The following is a 22,760-nucleotide window of genomic DNA, read 5'->3' on the forward strand; positions in this document are numbered from 1 at the left end:
TACTCAGGTCGCCATGACCCCGTTTAACCACTCGCCGACGACTGACAGGGGCAAGGCGATTGTGGCTAGAGCTTTGTCGGTGTCGCCACACTTGGTGGCAACTCCGTCGCGTGTTCGGACTTTCATGCAGGGGAGGACTCGTCCGGTGTCTTCGGCTCCTACTCCTCTCGGTGGTCCTCTAGTTGCTCCCACTCCGTCTTCTACCTCGCCACAGACGGAGAGGGGCTGCTGCAGGCTTCTTCTTCGACGTATGGCTCGTCGGACTTGGGGATGCAGCGACGCACCGCGGTGGTGGTGGAGCAGCAGCAGCCGGCCTTGGGCTCGGCGCCGCCGCAGCTCCTGCCGCCGATGCGGCGACGCGAGCAGCACCCCCCTGGCCCGGCGGGGTTTCAGCAGCTGGCGCACCACCAGGACGTTGGAGCGGTGGGGCAGCAGCCACCGCCTCCTGCCTCGGCGACACTGCAGCTGCCGGCCTTGGGTAGTGAGGGACTGCATGCAGTCCCGGCCACGCCTGGGCAGCAGCCGGCCGCGGGCCAGAGCGCCCCGTCGCCGGGCGGAGGGCCTGGGGTGGCACCGTCCTCGCCCCGTGCGCCTCAGGAGGAGGAGCAGGGCCGGGTGGGGAGGCGCCCCGGCCAGTCCCCTTTGCGGCGGCGCAGCCGATCCCCGGCGCCCTCGTCGCCTATGGGGGTTTCGGCGTCGCGGTCGGGTTCGGTGCAGGGGACTTCATCGCCATCTACCCCTGCATCGAGATCTTCTTCACCAGCGTCAGGACGGTCTTCTTCACCACGCTCGTCTCCGCCTCCGCCAGCTGCCCCCGTTTTGCATCCTCCCCCACTATTCCTCCACCAGTGGCGCAGCCGCCGGTGAGGAGGAGTGGGAGGTTTGCTACGACGGAGGATGGCGTGGAGGCTACGGATGAAGACGTCATGCAGAGGGCTATGCGGCGTAAGGCGGAAAAGAACCTCGACACGGCAGGTACCAGATTTTCATCCAAGTCCTTCACTTCTTTTTCTGATACTAGAATTTCTTCGAATTTGAGTAGTGTAGGTATATCTTTGGGTAGAGGTTCGGATGAGATTTTAGCTTCAGCTCATGTGTTGAGACAGACGGAGCTTGACCGTTTAACGGTTGCTCCAAATGGATCCACTGAGTTGGCTACTTCCACTCGTTGACGATGACGAAGATGATGGCATCCTAGATGGTCATCTTCTCTCGGCTTTAGTTGGGGGTGTGACAGAAGTTGATTTAGACCACTCGGAGCTTAGTTCAGTTTATGACCTCTCCGCCTCCGAACGTGGTTCTAGATCATCGAGCTGGAAAGAAATCTCGTAGATATGGCAAAAAGTCTAAATCCAAAATAGTTTCTCGATGAACGGCATGTTTCGGAATAGCAAGAGGTCTTGGTGACTTGGCTAAGCATTCTCACATTGCCGATGGTTGTAGAGATTATGATTTAGATTTCATTGCTATATCGGAGACGGGTAGGCGAAATTTCACACAAAGTTTTCTCGACCGATTGTCGGCGGAATTAACTTTCGGTGGTTTTCTCGCCCACCCCGTGGTAGATCCGGTGGCATTTTACTTGGCGTCCGTATTGATACCATGACTGTCTTAGCTAGTTCTGATGGCGAGTACCACATTAAACTCGATATTCAGAATAAAGCAGACGGGTTCAAGTGGACTTTGGTCGCTGTGTATGGTGCCGCTCAGGATGCTTTTAAGGCTGACTTTTTACGTGAGTTAGTAAATCTTACAAAAGATAATCCCTACCCGATTTTAATCGGAGGCGATTTTAATTTGTTGAGATTCCCTCACGAGAAAAGCAAAGGCCGCTTTGATGGACATTGGCCTTTTCTTTTCAATGCTGTCATTGACAGTCTTGATTTAAGGGAGGTGTTCATGTCTGGTCGACAGTTTACTTGGGCCAACAGCTTGCCTGAACCCACCTACGAGAAACTAGATCGCGTGTTGATGGACACCGAATGGGAAAATAAATACCCTATGGTGTCTGTCCGTGCACTAGAACGTATTGTAAATCTGTCTGACCATGCCCCCATCCTTCTAACCACTGGGGAACCCCGCCCTGTGTGTAAGCGGCCGTTCAAATTTGAACTTGGTTGGTTACATAGGGATGGTTTTCATGATATGGTTAAGAAGGTTTGGGAGAGACCGGTCGGTGGCAGCTCTCCAATTATGAGATGGAACAATAAGATGCGTTCATTACGCAAACATCTCGGTGGTTGGGCTGCCCATACGGCTGGTATTCTTAAAAAGAGAAGGCTCGCTTATCAAAGGTCATTGATGAGCTTGAGGCTTTTGCGGAGGTTAGACCGTTGTCGACGCAGGAGATTGAACTCAAAAATCAATCAAATGCGCGGATGGCGAGTCTTCTTCGTGAGGAGGAACTCAAATGGTACCAGCGATCCAAAGCCCAGTTCATTTTAGAGGGAGATTCAAATACGCGATATTTCCATGCTTTAGCCAATGGAAGACATCGGAAAAAACGTATCCATTCTCTTACTCAAGATGAAGGGGTGATTGAAGGCCATGAGCAGCTCAAATCGTACATTACTAATTATTATAAAGGCTTGTTTGGTCCTCCGGAGGAAAGTACTTTCTCTCTTAATGAGGATTTAACGGCCGATATACCCCAAGTTTCCGTTGAGGAAAATGGTCTACTAACCGCACCTTATACCGAGGAAGAGGTTCGGAAGGCAGTTTTCCAAATGGAATGCAATAAAGCACCGGGTCTCGATGGTTTCCCAGCTGAGTTTTATCAAACTTTCTCGGGATACGATCAAATCGGACCTTCTAGATTTGTTCGATGACCTACACTCGGACAGCTAGAATTATTTCGTCTAAATTTTGGTGAAGTAATCTTGTTACCGAAAGTTAATGAGGCAGTAAAGGATTCAACAATATAGACCTATCTCGCCTATTAAATGTAAGTTTCAAGATTTTCACGAAAGTGGCCACCATTAGACTTAATACGGTCGCGGATCATGTTGTCCAGCCATCACAGACGGCCTTTATGCAAGGAAGAAACATCCTTGATGGAGTGGCGGTCTTGCATGAGACGGTACATGAGATGCATTCTAAGAAATTAAATGGGGTTATTTTGAAACTAGATTTTGAAAAGGCGTATGATAAAGTTAAGTGGTCGTTTCTACAGCAAACACTCGGGATGAAAGGTTTTTCTCCGGAGTGGCGCGCTCCGATAAATGATTTTGTGTATGGTGGTAGTGTCGCAATCCGGGTCAATGATGACACCGGTCACTATTTCCAAACACGAAAGGGGTTACGCCAAGGGGATCCGTTATCACCGATGTTGTTTAACATTGTAGCGGATATTACGGCTATACTTATAGAGCGGGCTAAGGCTGATGGCCAGATTGAAGGTGTGATTCCACATCTAGTTGATGGTGGCTTATCTATACTTCAATACGCCGATGATACAATTCTATTTATGGATCATGATCTTGAAAAAGCTCAAAACTTGAAATTAATCTTGGCGGCCTTTGAGCAATTGTCAGGATTGAAAATCAATTTCCATAAGAGTGAATTGTTCTGCTTCGGTGATGCCCAAAATGATGCGACTCTGTACGCAGAGTTGTTTGGTTGTGGGCAAGGCCAATTTCCGATTCGTTATTTGGGTATTCCGATTCATTATCGGAGACTTACAATCGCGGAATGGAAATTAGTGGAAGAAAGACTACAAAAACGCCTTAGTAGCTGGAAAGGCAAGTTGCTGTCCCTAGGTGGAAGATTGATGCTCATTAATTCGGTACTCACAAACATGGTACTGTATATGTTATCATTTTTCATCTTACCAAAAGGAATTCGCATAAACTCGATTATTATCGATCCAGATTCTTTTGGCAAGGGGACAAGTGAGAAAAAGAAATATCGATCGGTTAAGTGGAGTATAGTTTGTAGTCCCAAAGACCAAGGTGGGCTTGGAGTTCATGATTTGGAAGTCAAGAATTCGGCCCTATTGGGAAAATGGCTGTTTAAGCTCCTCACTAAGGATGGGATTTGGCAGACTATCCTTCGGCGAAAGTATATCGGTTCGAAGACATTATCCCAAATGGTTTGGAAACCAGGGGATTCTCACTTCTGGGCCGGGCTAATGGCGACTAAAAATGAATTTTTTCGCCATGGCACTTTCTCAATCAGAAATGGAGCACAAATACGTTTCTGGGAAGATGCTTGGCTTGACAACGCACCCCTAAGTGAACAGTATCCAGCTCTTTATAGGATTGTTCGTCGTCAAGGTGATACCATTGCTACCGTAATGGCTACCTCACCCCCGAATGTGACGTTCAGACGGGTTTTACTTGGACAAAGACTTGCGGCATGGAATACCTTAATTCAACGGCTCGGGGATATTCAATTATCGGACGAACCGGACGAATTTAGATGGAACCTTCATGCCAACGGTGCTTTCTCTCGTGAAATCTTTCTACAACGCGATCCTTCTTTCCGATCTACCGGTTGATAATAATAAAAAGATTTGGAAGATGAAGATACCATTAAAAATTAAAAATTTTGGATGGTATCTTCGTCGAGGAGTAATCCTCACCAAAGATAATCTTGTTAAGCGTAATTGGCATGGAAGTACTCGATGTGTTTTCTGTCAACAGGACGAAACAATCAAGCATTTGTTCTTCCGATGCCAGTTCGCGAGATCTATATGGTCGATCATCCAAGTAGCGTCTACCCTGTACCCTCCGACCAGTGTTGCCAATGTTTTTGGTAATTGGCTCCATGGGGTTGATTCAAGGTTTAAGTTGCTTCTTAGGGTGGGGGCGCTAGCAATTATCCGGGCGCTTTGGCTATGTAGAAATGACAAGATTTTTAATGATAAAAATTGCTCTTTGTTGCAGGTCATCTACAGATGTACAGGTATTCTCCGTTCGTGGTTACCTCTTCAGCGACTGGAGAACCGAGACCTGTTTACGGAGGTCTGTACACGGTTAGAGGCTACGGCGAGGGATACTTTTTCCCTACATGGGTGGCAGCATAGTCTACGGATAGATGCCCCACCTATTTCTTAGGCGTTATATGTTTCATCTTGATGTGTATCTCGCCTAGTTTTTTGCTTTTATCACTTTCGAACCTGAGACAACATAAACGGCTGTGTGCATCCTGGTTATGCAGAGGCTGGATGTAATTGCTTATTAAAGTAATGAAAGCATCCTTTATCGAAAAAAAAGTTGAATCTCCTTTTTAGCTCTTTTTTTTTTACATGATTCCTGTCGCCCGCCGGACATGATTCCTGTCGGTTAGGATTTGTAGGGTTCATAGCTATAGATAGCGTACTTATGTGTGTACACACCCGTTGCAATGACAGTTCGTGAGTAGTACTAGTATTACCTTTCTGGAAAATACATTGGTGTGTTGGTTGTTCACTAATATAGTACGTTCGCTGCCACATACTGTAGAAGGGTTTTGGGGGAAGCCTCACACGTATAATGACGTGGGGTTCCGGTATTTATATAACAGGCCAGATGCCTAGGGTTAGGTTACAATTACAATACAGATCTACTGTAAATACAATATGTGCAATCTAACACCCCCCGCAGTCCCAGCGGGAGGTTCTCGGACGTTGAGACTGGACCGAAAGTCGAGGAAGAGCTGACTCGGTAATCCCTTCGTCATGACATCCGCGAACTGGTGGGAGGACGGAACATGCAGAACACGGACCTCTCCCAAGGACACCTTCTCGCGGACGAAGTGGATGTCTATCTCGATGTGCTTGGTACGTTTATGTTGCACCGGATTCGAGGACATGTAGATGGCGGAGACGTTGTCACGATAGACAACCGTGGCGGAACTCGGGGGCGATGAAGTTCCTGGAGCAGGCTGGCGGAGCCAACAGCACTCGGCGACGGCGTGGGCGACGGCGCGGTACTCAGCCTCTGCAGAGGAACGGGACACGGTGGTCTGTCGCTTGGAGGACCAAGAGATGAGACTATCACCGAAGTAGACGCAGAACCCGGAGGTGGAGCGACGCGAGTCCGGACAACCTGCCCAGTCGGCGTCGGAGTAGGCCACAAGGGCGGTCGACGAGGAGGCGTGGAGCTGGAGGCCAAACTCCAGTGTACCCCGAACATACCGCAGAACACGTTTCACGAGAGCCAAGTGAGACGTGCGCGGAGCATGCATGTGAAGGCAAGCCTGCTGAACAGCGTAGGAGAGATCAGGGCGCGTCAGTGTGAGATACTGAAGGCCGCCCACGATGCTCCTGTAGTCGGTGGCGTCGGGAAGAAGCTCGCCGTCGGAAGCAGAGAGCTTCGAGGACGTGTCGACCGGAGTAGGTGAGGGGTGGCAGTCAGACATGCCAGCCCGCCGTAGAATATCCAGAGCATACTGTCGCTGTGACAGAAAGAGACCAGCCGAGGATCGGCTGACCTTCATACCCAGGAAGTAGTGGAGATCCCCGAGATCAGTCATGGCGAACTCGCTATGGAGACGCGCAAGGAGCCCCTCAAGAAGACGCGGCGACGAGGCGGTGACGATGATGTCGTCCACATAGAGCAGTAGGTATGCCGTGTCCGCCGCGAGTGGAGGACAAACGAGAGACGTGTCCGTGGCGGAAGCAACAAATCCCGTAGTGGCGATGTAGGAGGCGAACCGGTGGTACCAGGCGCGAGGGGCCTGCTTCAAGCCGTACAGGGACTTGTGGAGGCGACAGACGTGGTCAGGGCGAGAGGCATCAACAAACCCAGGGGGCTGCTGACAGTAGACCACCTCATCCAGGGAGCCATGTAGGAACGCATTCTTCACATCAAGCTGCCGTATGGGCCAGGAGCTGGAGACAGCAATGTGAAGAACAAGACGGATCGTAGCAGGCTTGACAACAGGGCTGAATGTCTCCTCATAGTCGATGCCGGGTCGCTGAGAGTACCCACGAACAACCCAGCGGGCCTTGTTGCGCGCAAGGGTGCCATCCGAGTGAAACTTCTGACGGAAGATCCACTTGCCAGTGACGACGTTGGCCCGCGGAGGGCGAGGAACGAGGGACCAAGTGGCGTTGTTGACGAGAGCCTGGTACTCATCAGACATGGCAGCACGCCACCGAGGATCCTGCATTGCCTGGCGAAAGGTGGTGGGGACGACGTCAGGGACGGAGTCCACGGCGGAGAGGTTGAGCCTGTCCACGGGACGCACTTGGCGGCCGGAGCGCGTGCGGCGAGGGTTGGAGGCCCCACTCGAAGAGGCCACCGGAGCAGCAGAGGCAGTCGGGGCGGGGTCCGGTTGGACCGGCTGGTGCGCCGGCGCGACCGGCACAGGGCCCGGCCTGGCCGGCTGGGGGACCGACTGCTCGGCGCGGTGAGGCGGCGGGTCCGGTTGGACCGGCGGGAGCGCCGGCATGACCGGTACAGGGCCCGGTCTGTCCGGCCGGGCAGCCGGCTGCGCGGCTCGTCGAGGCGGCAGCGCGAGCGAGGGTGCTCGCGGTCGGGGCGGGCGCACTCGGGGCGGGCGCGGGGCGCGCGGTGGTGGCGCGGTCGGCGTGCCGAAGAGGTCGTCGAGTCCGCGCGGCGCAGGAGGCGCGAGCGCGGATGACGAAGCTGCATGCTGAAAGGAAACACCGTCTCATCGAAGACAACATGTCGTGAGACGATAATTCTCCCGAGTGATAGGGTTAAGGCAGCGGTAACCACGATGGTTGGAGGGATACCCAAGAAAGACACATGCCATGGAACGTGCACTGAGCTTGTGTGGGGCGGTGGAAGCGATGTTAGGATAACAAAGACAACCGAAGACGCGAAGATCAGTATATGAGGGAGGACGACCATGGAGGCGTGTGTAGGGAACTTGGGATTTTATGGCTGTACTAGGACGGCGATTAAGCAAGTATGTGGCAGTAGCCAGAGCCTCGGCCCAGAAAGGGGCTGGGATGTGAGCCTGGAACATAAGGGTGCGCATAGTATCATTAATGGTACGAATGGCACGCTCGGCTTTACCGTTCTGCTGGGAGGTGTATGGGCATGACAGCCGTAAGGCGGTGCCGTGGGTGGTGAGGAGAGTATCAACAGTCTTGTTGAGGAACTCGGTACCGTTATCCGTGCGGAGAGAGCGAATAGTAACACCAAACTGCGTGCGCGCATAAGCGAAAAAGGTTTCGAGGGTGCGGGCAGTACAAGACTTGTTGCGAAGTGGAAAAGACCAATAAAAGTGAGAGTAGTCGTCGACAATGACAAGGTAATATCGAAAACCAGAGGTGCTTATAATTGGAGATGTCCACAAATCACAATGTATCAAATCGAAGATGGCACTAGACGCGGTAGTAGACTGACGAAACGGTAAACGGACGTGCTTGCCAAGTTGACATGCATGACACACCCGAGTACGACTAAATTTATTACACTTGATAAAATCTAGACGCTGAAGAGCCGACATGGCATCATGCCCAGGATGGCCAAGACGCTGGTGCCATAGCTCGGCGGTGGCGGTGACGACCAAAGCGGTGGAGGAGGAACGGCGAAAACTGCTCCTCCCGGGAAAGGTGTAGAGATCTCCGTCACTATTGCAACGAAGAATCACGCGACGGGTCTTCAGGTCCTTCACGAGAGAAACCAAAGGCGTCAAACTCAATGGAACACATATTATCGCGGGTAAACTTGCGAACCGAAAGCAAATTGCGAATAATGTGCGGTACTAGGAGTACATGGTTGAGTCGAAAGACGTGACCAGAAGGTGTGCGAAAGGAGGTGAAACCAGAAGAGGTAATGGGGATGGTGGTGCCATCCCCGACGGTGACGAAGTGAGGAGTGCGAAGGTGGGAGGAACGAGTGAGGTTACCATCGTCGTTGGTCATGTGTGAGGACGCGCCTGAGTCCATGACCCAACCACCTTGCTGAAGCGCGAGGTTGTTGAGGGCGGCGATGAGAGCCGAGCTGTCCCATGTGGTCGCTGAGGTCGACGGCGCGGTGGCGGTGTAGGCCTGGGGCCTAGGGCCCAGGATGCCCCTGTCCGCGAGAGGGGGCGCGCCACTGGCCAGCACCCGGAGAGAAACATACCCACGGGCCGGTCGGGGCCGGCGCGCGGGCGGGCTGGGTGCCCTGGGTGGCGCCTCCACCCTGGCGTCCGCCAGTGCGGCCCTTCTGCTTGGCCGGCTGCTTGCCTTTCCCGGCGCCCGCACCAGGGGCGGGACCGTCACCGCGGCAGCCGGGGCCGGGGCATGAAGAGGCGGGGCCGCGGGCCTGGGCGACGAGGGCGGTGTTGGCGGAGGTGGCCGCCGCGTTGGCTCGTCGCATCTCCTCCATCGGAGCATGGCCCTGGTGCGGAGGAAGGTGGGCAGCGGGTCGGTCATGGAGATGACCGTGGCGGCGGAGGCGAAGCGAGGGCCGAGGCCGCGCAGGGTGTTGAGGACGAGGGCGCGGTCGCTCACGGGAGAGTCGTTGTCGAAGAGCGCATCGGCGAGGTGCTTCTGGCGGCGACAATACTCGTGGATGGAGAGAGATCCCTGCACAAGCCGGCGAAAGTCATTGTCAAGGTAGATGGCTTTGTTCGCCTTGTTCGCGGTGAAGAGGTCGCGTGCCGCGAGCCACAGCTCGACGCGCGGTCCGATTCCCCGCAAGGATCATGTCCGCGACGTCTTCGTCGATGGCGGCGTGGAGGTGGTTGAGGACGGTGTAGTCGGCGGTGGCCCACGCAGCGTCGGTGGGGGCGGCGGCGACGGTGCCGTCGACATGGCCGAGGTAGCCGGAGCGGCCCAGGGAAGCGCGCATGTAGATGCACCACTTGGAGTAGTTCCCGGCGGCGAAGGAGAGCAGCACGGGGCCGGCGTGACGCGGAGCGCCGGCGGGGACGATCGCGGCGGCCGAAGCGGCCGCAGGGGTGGAGGAGGTCCCGTCGGTAAGGGCGGTGAGCTCCATGGCAGCGGAAGGTGGGGTGGCGGCGGCCCGACCTAGGGCGGCGGCGGCCGAAGAGGCGGCGGCGGCTAGGGTTGGGAGGGGCGGCGGCTAGGGTAGGACCGAGATTAGTCTGATACCATGTAGAAGGGTTTTGGGGGAAGCCTCACACGTATAATGACGTGGGGTTCCGGTATTTATATAACAGGCCAGAGGCCTAGGGTTAGGTTACAATTACAATACAGACCTACTGTAAATACAATATGTGCAATCTAACACATACCCCTCGCCGGTTATACAGTGTGCATTGGTTTTCGCAAAAATCAAACTGCATTAACTTTGATTAATTTTATTGAGAAAATTATATGAATCTCTATGATACCTAATCCATACCATATTGTGATGAATCCAGTGGTATCGATTTGATATTCTAGATGTTGATTTTTTTTATAAACTTCGTTAAAGTGTATATGGTTTGACTTTAAAAACCTAATACGTGCACACTAATATTTTAGCATAGAAGGAGTACTACTACATTAGAGAACAGAGGTAGTACTAGCTAAACTAGTTCAAAGCTTTTTCAATTTGAGCCAATCTCGATCTCCTCCAATCATCGCCAAGAAGTGCTCGGCGTTGGGGCTTGTACCAACAGATTGTTGGGGTTGAAGCCGAAGATACCCGCGGCTACTCCATCAATGCGCGGTAAGTGGATGATCACTTGACCAAGGGTGGTTGCATGTCACCGTTCATGGCGATAGTGTTTTGGGTGCGACTGATGGTGAATAAAGAGTATACTCCCTACATCCTCAAATAAGTGGAAATCTAGCTCAAAACTTTATCCACAAAAGAGTACTTCTATCTTTTCAATACAATTTAATTGTTTCTCTCTCATCGCACGAAAATTACACCCAATAACATTATGCGCATGTTCTTCTTGTTTTCTACATGCACTTACCTTATTGGAGGTGAAAGAATTAAAGAGGAAAGATGCATGTTTCCAATGTAATTTTTAGTCCACTTCATAATTTATCTTGAAAAACCCGAGTGTACACTTATTTGTGGACGGAGGGAGTAGGCCGAAGATGGAGATATCGACAAGGGGGCAGCCTTTGCTGGAGAAGGGGGGTTGGGGATGGCATGCTTCTAGCGTATCCCGCACTTTGCACGTTCCGGTAGCAGAGATAACTTGGAGACCAACAAAAAAAATAGGATGGAGGATCCAGTATGGGAGACGTTCTCTACCCGACGAATTTATTCCGGTGTCGATGGCTCGCCTGCTCATACGGCAGCGCGGCGTCCTTCTACCTGTTGCACAGAGGAGACAGAGGTGCGGATAGACCCTAGGGTCTAACAAGTGAGGTTCACGTCAGACCTAGTTTTTTCGTGGTAGGGCCCTTATCCTACCGGTAGCAGAATCAAGGTAAAATCCAGCGGGTTAGTGGGCCAAACCGAACCCTTGCATCCTGAGGCGTTGAGCCGCTGACTACCGAAAATTGGTACCGACTCAGTCCTCCCGCATGTTGTGCTAGTCCCACGAATACCCCTCATCCCATGTCACCTACCGTCGGGCCTTCAGACTTCGCCGTGGGAACGACGCCTCATGGCAGGGTGTTCTTGTTGGTTGTCATCGGTCCTTTACCGTGGGCGTCGTTGCCTCCTCGCTAGGTGTTGGTGGTGCTTATGCTAGGTGGCAACATGGGCATGGCATGGTCGTCCTGGGGTTGTCTGATGGGGCTGATAGCGGATTATACTTTCGAACATATTGCACCATGATGCTGACAAGTCCCAGTGTGCTTCTTGGTCTGGAGGAGAAAGGGTAAGCGGTAGAGGCGCCATCCAATACCGCCGGCAGCCATGTAGGTGTGCTATCGAGAAATTAAAATCCAGTCAAGCAATAATCATGTGCTCAGAAAATAATGCTTCAACAAGGGTGGCATGGTGCCCGGTTTGGGGGATTCGGTACGGCCCAGCCCCTCATCTCTGTGTGGTGCGGGTGGTCATGGCGGTGCCCGTTGATATATTTGTTTTGTTGTTGGGTGCCGACGGATGGCGGCATGGAGGCTTGCCGATCGTCTTAATAAAGGATGCAGTCACTTGGTTCTTCTCGCACCAAGACGGTGTTCTGCTTGATGTTGGCAAGGCCCTCATTGATCTTGCCAGTAACAAGTCCCAGAAGGCTCCATCGACGATCTCCATTTGGGCGCCTGATGCATGTAGGTTGCTAGACGGGATGTGATTCGATCGTGTGCATCCATATTTCGGGTCATGCGTCTTTAGGAGGGAGTGACGCGAACCTTCGTTGTTTGTTGCCATCATGGAACACGTCGGTTTTTTTTATTTCCGTGGAGAAGACAATGGCGAAGAATGTCATGATGACCGAGGTCTAAGGTCTAGTAATGGCGGGCTTAGTATTCGTGGTGATGAAGACTGCTTTGTGTTTCTTGACTTGCACAGGGATATCGGTAAACAGGGGTGGTAGCATAGAAGGAGTATAAAGTCTTATCTTTCAGGATGAAAATCCAAGGTGTGACATTAATTGGTTGTGCCCATCAATATTCTTGTTGAAGGCATCGTTTTGAGAGGTCATACTTGCTCCAGAGTAAAAATACAAGGTCTGACCTTAATAGACTGTGGCTCGCAATGGCCTTGCTAAAAGCATTGCTTTGTTAACACGAATTTCAAGTGATGTCTTGGTAGTGGTTTGTGTTCCAGCTGCAAGGTTTTGATCACCATGCCGGGATCGTTTGTTTTTCTTCTTTCTTTTCTTTTTTAGTAGAGTGTAGGACATTTCATTGTTGGTGTAGTTGGTATCTTTGCGAAAAAATAAAGAAAATGAGTAGATTTTTTTTTCTGTAAGCGCACTGAGAATAAATAGCATGCAGTTTCTCTATATCTAGATTCGGCGCTAGATATGCAAGTGGATATACATGGACGTATGTACCTATTCTTACCATGAAGTTTGCATAATAATGGTAAAAGATAGATATTGTCTGGTCAGCAACTTGGTTAACCTTCTGCTATGTTGCTTTTCCTTGTACATCTCCATAAGTTGTTTGAGATTTGAGAAACTAGCTGGTGGACATGCTGTACAACTGAAGACAAGTGCATGGATTGACTCATATGAAACCAGTATCCCGACCTTGTACACTGCATGTTGTCATCTTGTTGAATCGTCAGGTTTAAGAGCTGCATATATTTTCTTAATGTATACTAGTACAAGGTATATACTAGAAATTGCATCATTTTTGATGTGGACTCGAGGTCAGGCCCCATCGAATTCACGGTCGTTGACGGCCTTGGACCGGAGCCTGGCCGAGACGGCCGTGGCGCAGATGGAGAGGAGCATGCCGACGAGGAGCAAGATGAGGGCGACGATTGCCCTGCCATAGTAGTCCTTGAGAATTTTCTGGACGGCCGGGTCCTTCCAGATGGCGCCGTTCACGTAGTGCAGGACGTCGTTGGTCGCGCCGAACCCGGCGCTGACGCCGCTGGTTAGCACGAGGCTGATCACCTGCATCGTTCGTGCAGATAAAAACCATGAAATTGGCATCCATATATGCGCAGCTTAAGAAGCATGAGATGCGTACGTACCATGTCTGCACCCATGCTGATGTCCAGGATCATGGCGCTGGTGGTCATCCTCTTGCTCTTGCACAGGAGGTAGAGGGCGACGGGTATCTGCAGCACGCTCCCCGCCAACCCTATGATGGCCGACGCAACCACGTACCTGAAGAAGTATGCGATCGAGCACCGTCAGAGATGGATCGTCGTTCAGTAGGTTGATGGGGAAAATCTTTGTATCAGACGTACGAGTAGCTCTGGAGCTTGTAGTAGTCGATGTTGATGAGTTCGACCTCGGTGTGGTTGGCAAGCACGAAACGCACGGACATGAGCAGGACGGCGATCATGAGCAGACGCGCGAGGAGTCCGGCGGCGACCCACGCCGTCCACCGTGACATGGCCATCTTGATCGCTCCCACCGAAGAAACTATCGTTCGAACGAACACCGTGTATCGTCTCCAGCTTGAGTTGAGCCTTTTGGGAATTGGGAAGACGCATATATACTGCCGTTGGGGCCTGGCTTTAGTTTTGGCAAGCTATACACAACGTATCAGTCCATTTGTCACTAAAAGGTCCGCCTACGTACGCAGGAAAGGTTATCATCCGCCGGCCGGATTGGCGCTGACGAAATTACGGCGGCGGTGCGGCGCGGGCACGGCATGGGAGGCCGGTCTGGCGCTAGCTCCCAGGAGAGGCACTGGTATGTTGCTAGGAAGCTTACAATGCCATATATCAACATATGATTGAACGATCAATTATTTACTAATAGTACTAGTAGCTTTTTTTAGGTTCAGTCATGGTCCTTTGTGCGTGTCTCGGTCCTGTTGAGTAGATAGCTGAAGAAGAAGACGACGAAAAACAAGAAGGAATTAGCTGAGTACAGCTCACAGCGCGAAAATGGCGTCATTCGAAACAAGATTCCATCATTTTTCATTGGAAACCACATTCCAAGTGACAGGAAACCTCGTTGTAATTAAGTTAATCCTAATTTGCAGGTTTTACATGACAAAATAAAAGGACTGAACAAAACCGTGATTGGAAACCACATTCCTTTTTGCGGGGTGAAAAAGAAATGAACAAAAATCGTGGTCGGCAGGATTCGAACCTGCGCGGGCAAAGCCCACATGATTTCTAGTCATGCCCGATAACCACTCCGGCACGACCACTTGATTGTGTGTTCGAGTAAATATACAGTAGCTGACAGCATTATTACTCTTCCACTCTTTAGTCAGTATTTTTGTAGCAACCCGTAAGACGACAAAGCCAACATATGGGTGAAAACATTCAAAAATGGCTTTTGTTGGAAACTTCGGCATAAAATGGACCTAGCATGCAAAATATTCATGAAATTTTCTCTCTACATGACAGCGGGCTAGGGCGCCTTACTAGGTAGGAAAAGGTGATTTTTAGCGATTTTCACAACATATGGAGGAAAAAATAGAGATATGATGAAGATGCGTGAGCAAAGGAAAAACAAACAAATGATGAACACCGAGCGACGATACCCGCTACTCCACGCATGCACATGCAGAAACAGAACATGTGTGTCATGCCCACTCATCTAGGCCCACACGATCGTATCTCCATCAGGAGACGATCTGGTCAAGTTGGAATGCACTCGTCTACCCTACCGCCTAAGATCATATCTCGCATATACTAGAAAGTATATACCCTGATAATGCGTTTGAGGTTCCCGATAAGGGTTTTAGTTTTTGAAAGGAAACCTTAAAATATTTTATCGAATGTTTTCTATAAAAAAAAATTGTTTGCACCTCACCAGGCAGCTCGCCGCCTCCAACTCCCCTTATTTCTCTTCCTTGCCGACGAGTCTGTGTTCAAATCATCCAGGTAAACTGGATGACACAACTTTTCTTCCTTGCCAGAAGCTCGACGGGGCAACTCTTGTTTATCACACGCGCCATAATTCAGGACCTCTTCTTAGCTCCTGGCTATCTTCGAACCGCGCCGGATCCATGCCACCTTTGTTGTCCAAGGAGTGAGGCGGGATCAGAGAGGGGCGAGGTGGAGACGGGGCATGGGAGAGGCATAGGTGTAATTGCTCTGGTCCCTAATAAGATCTGTATATATTTCAAAGTAGACTAGTAAATTTAGACACTAAAAGGTGTACAGATACATGCATTTACGAAAAATCTAAAAGGGTGAAAGGAGAGTAGTAAATAATTTAAAGAGTAGTTTTTTTTGGACTAACAGGGACCACTCCCCGGCTCCCTTTTTCATCGAGAAAGAAGAAATCGCGTTACGTATGTCTACTCCATTGAGACTTACCATAAGTCACTTATGTATTATTGTGATCGTAGTTTACAGCATGATCTATGCATGTATATATATATACTCCATTGAGAATTATGTATTATTGTGATGAACTTGTACTATTTCAGTACTCCGTTGAGACTTTAACTAATGTGATAAACTTGAAGTGCAAACGCACATGCTAAAATACAATGACGCAATAATAAAATATATCAAGAAAACAACATTTGCAGCCCGCCAATCGGGTGATCAACAGTTTTGATACCGGTAGCGGCCCGGGATGGCACGCGACTAGTAGTCTATGTACTGGCCACATGCCACATGTTGCACGCGACCAATAGTTCATTACCACTGGCGCGTTATCGGTCGCGGGTGACTGGTTGTCAAATTTCACACGCAATCGGTAGCATTTTTTCTACTATGTCAGATGGGTATTTATAAAAATAAAATGGTTTTTTTAGCTGAAATAAACTGGTTTTTATAATTTTTTCTTTGACGGAAAACTGGTTTTTTATCTAAGCACATGTGCTTATTTGTAATAGACAGATATCTAACTAGACACCTCTCATATTTATTTCATTCATACCCTTATTGGGCCCGGCCTCCTCCGAGACAGCCCAAGACCCTTGGCAAGCAGAACAAGAACAATTTCTTTTCCCTTACTAATCCTTAAAAACAATGCCCTTACTAAAACAAAAAAAAATCACCCATCACCCATCGCGGCCCACGAATAAATCCAGTCGCCCTTCGCCCCCACCGCTCACCCGCTTCGCTCGTCCCTTCCGTTCCGTGTGGGGATGACCTACTTGGCCCGGGAGGAGGAGAGGAACCAAGGGAGCAACCGCCGCCACTGCTCTGCCGGCACCTCCATCCTCTGCATTGTGGCCTGGTATGCTTCTGCTTCTCTGCAGCTCGAATTGGATCTATAGTCGACCCTCCTCCGGTCCGGGGAGGCAAATGCAGTGGGGGTCATGATTATCATGAGTTGGGGGTCGCGATTAGTACTTGCGGCAGAAATCATGGATGTCCTTATGGAATTTATCTTCTTAATCTATTCACTGTACTTTGGCCTAATGGATGTTTGGCAGCAGTACTCCTCTTTTCTTTGAACTGAAACACGAGCTACTGTATAGTTGGGCATAGAAATGCAGGCTCATTTCTTTCCATATGTTTCAAGGCGTGAAACTGTAATGATGTATTGGTATAGGTAAATTTTCTCAGCCTGTTGCATTATTTTACATACATGCTGTATCATTGTAGTTCAGCCTCGTTGGTACGTTAGGAACTTACTTTTCTCAGAAAGGCAATATTATACTCCAATATTCATAACTAGACCTTCAACAGACCAAGTCTTCAGAACTTCATCGGCAAAAGAGAGAAAACTAGTGCTCCAATAGATGATAAAATATTACAAGGAACTGTAAGCAAGTTTCTCCGGGTGATTCGTTGAATAAAAAAATTATAAATTAAATCAAAAAGAAGTGGAGATATTCCTTTCCTGCTCCAGATGCCAATTCCAAATAAACTATTGTAATTAGGACCCTTGTTTCAGAATATGGATGCAGAACGTTTCTAGCACACAAAGATGTGTCATCAAATCAGTGATATTATAACTGTAGATGTTTCTTCATAGTCAAAGTGGTACTTTTATAACACTTCGCTTGTACAAATTTGCTAAACGACACCACAAAATGATCAGGAACATATCAACAAAATTTTAAAAACTTAAGATCCATTGACGTGCCCGGATTTTGAAAAGTAAGTACTATTACAGGGTTTAATGTCGTTGCTTCGGTCCGCGATTTCTTAAAAAGCAAGGTACTGATTAGCGAGTCATGGATGATTATTGGTTTGACTTCTGTTTTCAGAAACATTCAAAATAAGTTAGCTGTGACACACATTTTTTAAGGCTTATATTTCCACGGCTACATTGTTTATAAATAAGTCACCGTTTTAGTTGCGTCTAGTTCCCGTAAACCAGACAGTGGTATTGTTTCTACTGGCAAGGAAATTTAATCAGTTTTTCCCTTGAAAGGTTGGGTGAGAACAAAAGGGTGACCTCTGTTCACTAACTTTTCTTGTGTATTAGTTTCATATGTGCAGGTTGTCAAGTGGAAACTTGTCGGCCGTGCTGAACAAACTTTCCTTTATTTTTATGGGTCTAATATATCGTCAAACAATGTTGCACACGTATTACTGGTCTAGCTGTCAAAAAAGGGTATGGTTGAAATTTTAATGACAGCAATGTGTAGTTTTGTTAAGGCCTGAAGAGGAAGTGCTCAATTTTTCTGTTCTAACTATGACAATAAACAGTTCTTATTTGTCTGCAATCGCTGATCCTCATCGACAGAAACTAGCAGGCCCATTAATAGGGAATATGAATTTATGTGTATATGGGCCACATGATCTGTGTTGGAATTCTCATGATCACGGAATCTTGGCTGCCTGAAGTTAGAATTGTAAGATTCAGTTCCAGTATAACACTTATGCATGGGGGCAAATTCAATGGGGGTTCATCACTCATATACTGTCCGTAAAAATGATTCTGTTGGAGCAATTAGCTTCAAGGAGAGCTTAAATATATCAAGCTTCATGCACTAGCCAACGCAACCAAAAGTCCGAACTGATGGAAAGGGCTAGGCAATCCACTTATATATCTCAACAATATATATCTCAACACCCCTCCTCACGTGTGACCGGAAGAAGAGGAGGTCAACACGTGGAAAGCAGAATAGCACACGTATGAATGATCGTATACGCGGCGGACATAGAGGTGGGTAAATATTGCGAGAACCAGGACTCGAACTCGAGACCCTGGGTTCTAATACCATGTCAAAACTTCATGCACTAGCCAACGCAACCAAAAGTCCGAACTGATGGAAAGGGCTAGACAATCCACTTATATATCTCAACAATATATATCTCAACAAAATACAATTGTCCAGATAAAGCTTGGCCATCTCTTGTAGCCATTTCGATTAGATACTTCAGATCAAAATAAGAATGAAAATATATAATCGATGTTTCCCGGTCTCTCCTCCAACTGTAGCCCTCTAGAATAGTTGGCATCATCTGGAAATCACATAATTGACTCGCTACCTTGCGTAGTTGTTCTTACAACGTTCACAAAGTGGTTTCTTACATGTTATCCACACACTAGAGTCCAGATTCTGACATCATGGTCTGCTTATCTGTGGAGTATCTAGATCACCTCATGCGGAAGATGATTGCAGTTCAGATTTTGACATCTGAACATCACTTTACCAACTACTCCTATCTTCACAGGCCATAGCAGTCGTGTGATAAATTCAGTGAGCATTTGTGCCTTGCTGGAAGGACTTAATTACAATATACGTTGTTGTTTTCGTGAAAGCCTATTTTCAACGCCGAGCTTATATAATTTTAAGGAGACATAACTTTGCAAACAATTTTTTGACAAAGCATATTTTTGTATTAATTATGCATAGCATAATTATTGATAAAACTAATGATAACTCTGCACTATTTGAATAAATTATTGGTCTTCAACCATGCCTTTTCTTTTCAAGGAAAAAATGGTTATTGTCTTAAGAAAATAGAAAGGTGTTTTAGTTTCCTAATGCTATTGGAGAAATGTGAATGTGATACTGGCGCATAATGCTCCTCCATATCCATGAGGAACTCATCTTGTTTACACCTACACCTCTATGTTGAAGTTGAAACTTTTGAATGTCAAAGTGATAGTTTTCCCGGACCTCAGTTGTAATATGAATATCCGTTTCCCAAAGTCGAATGTTTTCTGGATGCGAGCTGAAAGTTCAGAATCTCATGTTCCTAATTTTCATGTTTGCTTGAAAGTACTCATTTGAATGGTAAGTTCTGAGTCTAAAGCTTATCAAATCTTGGTAAAAAAATCGATATGAATGTTTTGATTCTATTTGTAAAAGCGGAATAAATGGTTTAGAAGAGACCCATGACAGTGAGTTCATAACTCATGTAACCTGAATTAGCATTGTCCATTGTAATAGCCTCTGTATCGGTGCGTTTACATTCCCTGAGGCCTTTATTAGGAAGCCCATACACGTAAACCCCATGCTCACCGTGTCTGCCAATATATTAAGATCATGAAACAGTTCTCTTTGGAAACAACTACAACAATGGAAGTAGTTCCACTTTTTAAATTGATTGCACGCTTTGTCTTGCATTATAAAAAATATATGTTGAATTTAATAGCAGGAGAGTTAATATAATATTATTGAAAGGACAAGCATGAGATAGTAAGCCCAATCTATTCGCTGATACTTAATCATCTGTGCCTTAAAACTATTTATTTGGTCAAACCTTATCATTAGCCAGCCACTACTATATATATGTTACTTGCTACCTGCTTCCTCTTTGCCTCATCACTCAAGACATTTCCCTCTTCTTGATATGGAGCTTGAGCTTAGTCTTGGAGATTCTCTAGCACCAGTGAAGCACACCATCACGCATGCACAGGCACCTACATGCACAGGCAAGGGAGAAGGCCATGATCTTGCGCTCGGACTTGGAGTAACGCCTACCAAAGGATCTGGACAAGATAGCCAAAGGAAAAGCCTACCACGAGAAGATACTGAGGTGCTAGAAGATGATGAAGCATGCCCTCAGGTTGAGCTGCCTGTCCAGGCAAGCATCAGCTGCGCGCTGAACCTAGTCTCTGCACAAACAGGTACGTTCAAGCGAATTCTTCAGACTATGTATGCTCTTGGTATGATTGGTTCCCAGTAGGTCCATAGGTCACTAAGCAGTTTAAAGCTTAAGGTTGGAGTGTAAATTATTCGTTTGTTGATGGATCCTTTTTCTGTACAGGGAGTATGAATTCGGAGATGTGCAGACCAGGGTTTGATGTGAACGTTGTTCAGGTGGACGGTGGAGCATCGCTAGTGAGGTCTTTGTCGCCATCATTCATGCAGGTCGAGGTTCCTTGGATACATGCAGTCGATCAAGAAGCTTCAGAGGATGAGGAGAACGGAGGTGGCAGGGTGAGGAAGAAGCTAAGGCTGTCCAAGAAACAGTCTGCGTTTCTAGAAGATAGCTTCAAAGAGCACAGCACCCTAACCATGGTATGCGTCCTATCTTTTTCTGCCCATCTTGCTATACTTCTCCAGTATCTAATTGAAACTGAACTTGCGTACGCTATCTTCAGTATCTATTTCAGTAAATGATAGATACAGATTCTTTGTCTTTGTCTAGACTTTCTATTAAAGACCATATAAGTCGATTGTTTCAAGTAATTGCTTCATGAATATTGATGGTTTTCCGGAAACAACATATAGTTGGCACTTGGATTACTATCAGTATACTGTAGTATGGCTCTTGACAAGCACTTTGTTATATATCTGTATGACATAGTCCCAAGTGTGTTCTTTTGATGAAAAAACATAAAATGATGAACTGTTTCAGTTGGAAATACCAAGTCTCAGGAATAATTGTCACATCACAGCAATGATCATATGTTATCATGTGATACATCACGAGTGTTAATTTCTTGCTGCTCATGGGACACGTGGGTTGTTTGGGGTTTTGGTGGGTACGGCATACGTACTGGGAATAAGAAGTTTACCAGAAATTTATTAGCAAATGAAACTGTATGTGTTGACATTTAATCATAGTATTCTTTTTTCTCCATTCTGCATACAGGAACAGAAGAGCAATATAGCCAACCGGCTCAGCCTTCGACCACGCCAAGTTGAGGTCTGGTTCCAAAACAGAAGAGCTAGGTAGCCAGACATACTATCATTCTCTCACTCTCTGAAAAATTTCTTCCATCAAACATAATCCATTAGACCCACTTTGACATGATATCACAGGACGAAGCTGAAGCAAACCGAAATGGACTGCGAGTACCTGAAGCGTTCCTGCCAGACGCTGACGCAGGAGAACCGAAGGCTCCAAAGGGAGGTGGCAGAGCTGCGGGCTTTCCGTCCCACATACCCTCTCTACAACCACCACCTCTATGGGGCCAGGGCTTGCCCATCATGTGATAATAAGGCTACAACCTACAACAATCCTCTCTTTGTCATTCCCAGTAATGCCACCGTGCCATCTCCGAGACCGAGTGCCTCGCCGCCATCGGCGATGTCTACCTTATTCGCCAGGCCTCACTTTGGCCCCTTCACCACCGGCCACCCGGTGCTCCGCCGCCAGCCATCAGCGACCTCGTGATACGGTGGCTAGCTTGCGCTTGTGCATCCATGTTGGCGTGTAAGTTCTGCAGATAGTTTGTGTCTGTACATAGAAAGAAAAGAACCATACTTAGCTAGGTAGATTTGTATGAATGTGCAGTGCTCAAGCTAACAAATTGCATCATGTGGTGTCGTGCTCTTGCATGCAAGCGACCCGATGTTAGTTTGTGCTAATTAAACCTCGTAGTAGGTGTGGAATATTTGCGGTTGCGTGTGTTGCTGACTTTGTAGAGCTTGGCTTTGTACAATATAGGATGTGATATGTGTTGTCATAATCCTGGCATGGCAATAGTCCTCTTTCCACTTGTGTAGCACTCTGGCAATGTGCAATATACTAGCTTTTGGTGAAACATTATGACCTAGTGTATGAGTCGATGACTGAAACGTGTTGGGTGTAAAGCAGAAAACAAATGGTTGATGCAGACCCCCGGCCGGCCACAACGCAGATTACAATCAATCAATCATTGAGGCTGTATCACTGTCATTACGTGTACGAGAAACAATGGAACTCCTCTCTCCGTGGTTGCTTGAGTGGCACTGTGCCAGCAAATTAAGCGAGAGGCAGTTGAAATTGGAACTAGGAGCATGCATGCACGTGTCTTTGGAAGCTTATCGTTTGCAATAGGTGTAGCAGACTAACAGCCCGTCATGGTTGGAATTGGAACACCGGTTATTTTTTGTGGATTCACCTAGGATCTAACGTCAAATTGTTATTCCCTCCGCTTCAAACTATTTCACGTGGCTCAAGAATACACCTGTATATGGTTGCCCCAATAAATTTGCGCTAAGGCCACTACTGAAAAACTCACCTTTGCATACTTTATTCCTCTTTGTGAGTGTCAAATTTTGGTGTCAGCCTTTGCCG

General features: G+C 48.1%; 1 protein-coding gene and 1 non-coding gene across 3 annotated transcripts; one reads left to right on the forward strand and one right to left on the reverse strand.

The window, feature by feature from the left end:
• Positions 1-14,505: 14,505 nt before the first annotated feature.
• Positions 14,506-14,587, reverse strand: TRNAS-AGA. The gene has a single exon. It is a non-coding gene; the product is annotated as a tRNA-Ser (tRNA).
• Positions 14,588-16,470: 1,883 nt separating this feature from the next.
• LOC124693167 (homeobox-leucine zipper protein HOX7-like) lies at positions 16,471-22,206 on the forward strand. 2 transcript variants are annotated; one of them, XM_047226632.1, is made up of 5 exons: positions 16,471-16,581; positions 20,120-20,379; positions 20,520-20,773; positions 21,351-21,430; positions 21,521-22,206. In XM_047226632.1, exons 1-5 carry the CDS (start codon positions 16,490-16,492, stop codon positions 21,873-21,875), a joined length of 1,041 nt encoding a protein of 346 aa, XP_047082588.1. In that variant the 5' UTR covers positions 16,471-16,489; the 3' UTR covers positions 21,876-22,206. The 2 variants fall into 2 exon arrangements, with proteins under 2 accessions (XP_047082588.1, XP_047082589.1); XM_047226633.1 differs by having other exon boundaries at positions 16,480-20,379.
• The last annotated feature ends 554 nt before the right edge of the window (positions 22,207-22,760 follow it).

The sequence above is a fragment of the Lolium rigidum genome, chromosome 2, assembly GCF_022539505.1.
Source record: "Lolium rigidum isolate FL_2022 chromosome 2, APGP_CSIRO_Lrig_0.1, whole genome shotgun sequence".
NCBI classification, from domain to species: domain Eukaryota; kingdom Viridiplantae; phylum Streptophyta; class Magnoliopsida; order Poales; family Poaceae; genus Lolium; species Lolium rigidum.

Coding starts and splice junctions, on each gene's coding strand:
- LOC124693167 (XM_047226632.1), top strand. CDS start 16,490: ATGACCTACTTGGCCCGGGAGGAGGAGAGGAACCAAGGGAGCAACCGC. Junction 16,582..20,119: donor ATCCTCTGCATTGTGGCCTG/GTATGCTTCTGC, acceptor GCTTGAGCTTAG/TCTTGGAGATTCTCTAGCAC. Junction 20,774..21,350: donor AGCACAGCACCCTAACCATG/GTATGCGTCCTA, acceptor TTCTGCATACAG/GAACAGAAGAGCAATATAGC.